We start from the raw sequence: 4,380 nt of genomic DNA, 5'->3' as shown, positions 1-4,380 counted from the left end.
CATATTTATGACGTCATAGTGACGTAATAATCAGGGTGAAATTTGGGTGTGCAGGGTGAAAATGTCGTTTACAGAAGACGGCAATAGTGATGCAGATATATCCGACTCATTTGTCACGGATGCTGAAGATTCCGAAAATGAAATCAATAGACCTGGTAACCTGAGAAATGGACCGTGGTTCACCATTATAGAGCCAAATTCTTTTGTCATAGATAGACTGCCATCATTCAGTCCAGATCATGGTCCTGTTGGATTTGATGCAAATTTATCTCCATATGATTACTTTGAGAAATTTATTAGTGAAGATGACAACAGTTTATTTGATATCATAGTTGAAGAAACAAATAGGTATGCTACAACAACGTTAAACGCTAATGACCCAACCCCACAAGGAAGAGGAAATAACTGGAAACCAGTTTCCAAGCAGGAACTCAGTGCCTTTTTTGGTTTACTGTTAGCAATGGGAATAGTCAGGAAACCTTCTTACGCTTCATATTGGGAAAACGGAAATAAATGCACTAACATACACTCCAAATTTTCCCCAGATTATGTCAAGAAACAGATTCCAGGAAATTTTGAGGTTTTTACACTGCAATGACAATGCTTTAGCAGTCGAGAGAGGCCAAGCTGGTTATGACCCACTCCATAAAGTTGCTAATATCATAGAATTTTTTAACAGAACTTTTGAGGAAAATTACAGGTAAGAAACGAATATAAATCTTGCAACTATATAAAAAAAAGCACAAGTATTATTGCACAAATGTCTGCAGAATTTGTTTGATATTTTAAAATAGTGTTTTTAAAATAATTTACTTCATTATTGTTTCAATTCACTCAGTATTTTATCAATAACTTATTCATAATGTATGTATTCTTAAAATATTAACTTATTTCAGACTTTCACAAAATGTTTGCATTGACGAAAGAATGATTGGTTTCAAAGGAAGACACTTTTTGAAGCAATATATTGCTAATAAAAAGGCGCACAGATGGGGTGTCAAGGCATGGGTTCTTGCTGAATCAGGCAGTGGATACACACATCAACTAGAACTATACAAAGGCAAATCAAATGCACCTCGTCATCCTGATGGACAAGGGTATGCTGTTGAAATTATATTTCTATATTTTTTTATTGTGTCATTTCAAAAGAATAATTCAAGTCTGGAAATGATTGATTTTTGTTTTTTTAATTTTTACATGTATCATCATGAAATTAACAGCAGTCAACCTTTTTCTCAATAACCACACTAAGCAAAAAGACTTATCTCCTATAACACTCCGGTTTGCAAAGAATTAATAAATAAAAACGCACGAATTTTTGATTGTCCTGTATATCTTAGTAATAGTAAGTTCGTTGTATCTGTACAAGTGGTACTGATTCGTAAAATCGGTAGCATCAATAATAAAAATTAATAAAACGTCTATAGAGAGCAACATGATTCTTCAACCAGACTGTAATTAAATGTAATGCACAATGGTAAGTTATTTAAAAGTTCCATGATTAGTTGTTAATTTGTAAAAAAAAAAAAACAGTTCAATTTATGTTTCTCAAATTTTTACATACCGTTAACTCAAACATACAATAGTATAGTGTACAACATACGAGAGCTGTGAACACTGTGAACTACATGTACATGTATATGCAAAAAAAAATATAATCATAAAACCGTATACCGTACACACATTCTCATAGGAGGCTTTTGGTGTATTATAAAGACGGTAACCATCGACATGAATTTCTGACTTATTTCAAATAACATATTTAAATTCATTCTAAAGTGTAATAAACGTTGCAGTAAACATTGAATGCAATGCCCTGTATATTCTAGATACAAAGTTGTTATGGATCTGACGAGGCCCCACTTTGGAAACCAGCACCATGTGACCATAGACAGTTGGTTTACCAGTCCAAAATTAGTCCACGACCTCAGAAACAGGGGTACATATTGTACTGGTACAGTCATTACCACAAGAAAAGGCATGCCTCAAAGTTTCAGAAAAGCAAAACTTCCAAAGGGGACAATTCTTGCAAAGTCGCAAGGACCAGTTATGTCTGTTTTATATAGTGATCGCCGACAAGTGTCCTTGTTAACAACAGCTGGAAGTGCAAAATAAGTTTTTTTATTGAATGTATTGTACTATTCCTCTTTTTCTTCTTCCAAGTAAGGAACCGTATTCATATATTAATATGTATGGTTCCGCGAAAACTAAGCAGAGTGTTGGATAGCTGTATTCACAATTCATTCCAAAAGTTCTCAATTTAATAACCCGTGATCACGTTTTCATAGAATATCTATTAGTAAAGAAGGATTTAAAATTATAATCATTCATACTTGTAAGTACATGCATTGGAGTAATCAGAATATTTGTTTTATATCAAGATCTAGACAATATTAAAAAAAAAAAATTATATTTTCAGAATGACCCGGAAACCTAATAGTAAGGGGAAAGTTGTGAAGGCGCCAGCTTTGGTACACAAATACAATGAGACGATGGGTGGCGTTGATCTAGGTGACCAGTTTATTGCACAGTATGAACCCCAATTTAGAAGTTTGAAATTATGGAAGAAGATTTTGTTCAATCTCCTCATGACAGCAACAGGTATGGTTTATTCGAAATTTTGAGTTACCGAAAGGCTTTAATTGAAATATTCAAAGTAAGTATACGAGCGCTATGCAATTTGTTTGTACTCTATCTTATTTTTTTTTTTTTTGGTGTGACGAGTTTAGTTCTGATGATTTTACAAACATGTAGTCCTATATCATACTGATAATTAATTACCTTTTCTCAAACTAAACTCGCATACAATTCAAATATGACTTTGTTTTCCGAAAGGTATTAAAACATCAATTTGATAATATTATTGTATTTTGTTTTCAGTTAACGCCTACATATGTTACAGAAATACCTTTGTGGTACAGAAGAAAATGGACCATTTGACATTTCAGCAGGAAATAATACAGGGTTTGATTGGACAACACAGAGAAGGACAGACACAACCGGGTAGACGTTGCTTACTTCAAAGTACCAGACTTACTGCTCGGCACTTCATAGAATGGATTCCCAACAAAAGGAGAATGAGATGTGCCGTTTGTTCTGGCAAAGAGAACAGATTTTCGGGGACAAGAATAAGAACATGGTGTCCGGACTGTGGCGTTGGACTTTGTGTTGGAAGATGTTTTAAACATTTCCACACATTGCAGATTTATGAGGAATAAAATGTTTGCGTTTTAAGGAAGAAACAACTTCAGTTAATTGGACATCAGTTTTATAGTCATAAATACTCAAATGTTATCACATTCCAAGAAATGACAAAATATCATTAGTATACAAAAACACTCTAATCAGCTGATCTTTTCTTGATAAAACTTATAAGAATAAAATGCATATGAAGTACATGTTGTTTTCTTTTTGTTCTTTATTTGTATTTAATAACTTCTCCGCTGAAACAAAATATGATTTTTTTTGTTCATCTACAAATATAGAACAAAATAAGTCAATTTCTCTTCACCTAATGGTAATAATTGTCACCTCTTTTATCAAAGAATACAGCTGAAGTAGTGAAGACTCAACTTTCTAAATTAAAAAAAAACCTCGAAAACGACGACGTCAAAAGAATTCGGCACTGGCGACGTCCAAATGTCATTACCTATTGGTAACGTCATATTGTTGTTTTTTTAAAATCTGGCATCAAGAGGGTTAAATGTCAATGTTTTACTAAACAATCTTTTGCTTTCATGAAAAGGGACTTTGCAATTGTTTTGTGGGAAATGTTGCCTTTTGAAGATGACTTTATGTCTGTAGGTATGCCATATAATCTCCTCTTACCAGATTTGATACCTTTTTTTCCATAGATCTTCTCTTCATTGGTGTGGCGTTTTCAACTAAATCCTTCACAATTTTGGCAAATGTTACAGGTGAATTTAAGGTTCATCATAACAAATGGACAAATATGGCTGTATTTTCACCTCAAAAACCACTCTGTGTAGAGACTTGCATGTGCTGTTTGGAAAGTTTTAATGCCTAGCATCCACTAGATATATACAAGTTAAATGCATTTTGTGTTTAAGAAAGACAAAATCTTTCTTGGTTTTTGATGGGCATTTTTTTTCCTTTCTGCAGAAGGTGCAAAAATAAACAAACACCTGAATTACTTTGATACTGTCCACTCACAGCTGACTCAGATAAACTCTTTAACTCACCTATAATTGTGAAGATACCTCTTGTCCATGTCAATTAAGGACAATCAAAACAATACAAACCGGTTTTTTACCTGAGGGAGCATCTCATAGTTGTACAACAACTTAGTTAATTAATGAAGGACAAAAATGCCCATCAAAATCCAAAAGACATTTTATCTTTCTGAAACACAAAATGCAT

General features: G+C 33.3%; 1 protein-coding gene across 1 annotated transcript; it reads left to right on the top strand.

Moving 5' to 3' along the window:
- The first annotated feature begins 823 nt into the window (after window positions 1-823).
- Window positions 824-3,313, top strand: LOC139503437 (piggyBac transposable element-derived protein 4-like). The gene is made up of 4 exons (XM_071293217.1): window positions 824-1,097; window positions 1,830-2,108; window positions 2,417-2,601; window positions 2,881-3,313. The coding sequence occupies exons 1-4, from the start codon at window positions 928-930 to the stop codon at window positions 3,216-3,218; spliced, it is 972 nt and encodes a 323-aa protein (XP_071149318.1). The 5' UTR covers window positions 824-927; the 3' UTR covers window positions 3,219-3,313.
- Window positions 3,314-4,380: the final 1,067 nt, after the last annotated feature.

Source organism: Mytilus edulis, chromosome 14, assembly GCF_963676685.1.
Source record: "Mytilus edulis chromosome 14, xbMytEdul2.2, whole genome shotgun sequence".
Lineage (NCBI taxonomy): Eukaryota > Metazoa > Mollusca > Bivalvia > Mytilida > Mytilidae > Mytilus > Mytilus edulis.
Note: the sequence above shows the minus strand (reverse complement) of the source record. Positions and strands in the feature narration are given on the sequence as shown.

What these genes read in the sequence shown, in the direction of transcription:
- LOC139503437 (XM_071293217.1), top strand. Translation starts at nt 928, where the DNA reads ATGATTGGTTTCAAAGGAAGACACTTTTTGAAGCAATATATTGCTAAT. An exon ending in CGTCATCCTGATGGACAAGG is followed by an intron (nt 1,098 to 1,829) that starts GTATGCTGTTGA and finishes TGTATATTCTAG; the next exon opens with ATACAAAGTTGTTATGGATC. An exon ending in TCTCCTCATGACAGCAACAG is followed by an intron (nt 2,602 to 2,880) that starts GTATGGTTTATT and finishes TTTTGTTTTCAG; the next exon opens with TTAACGCCTACATATGTTAC.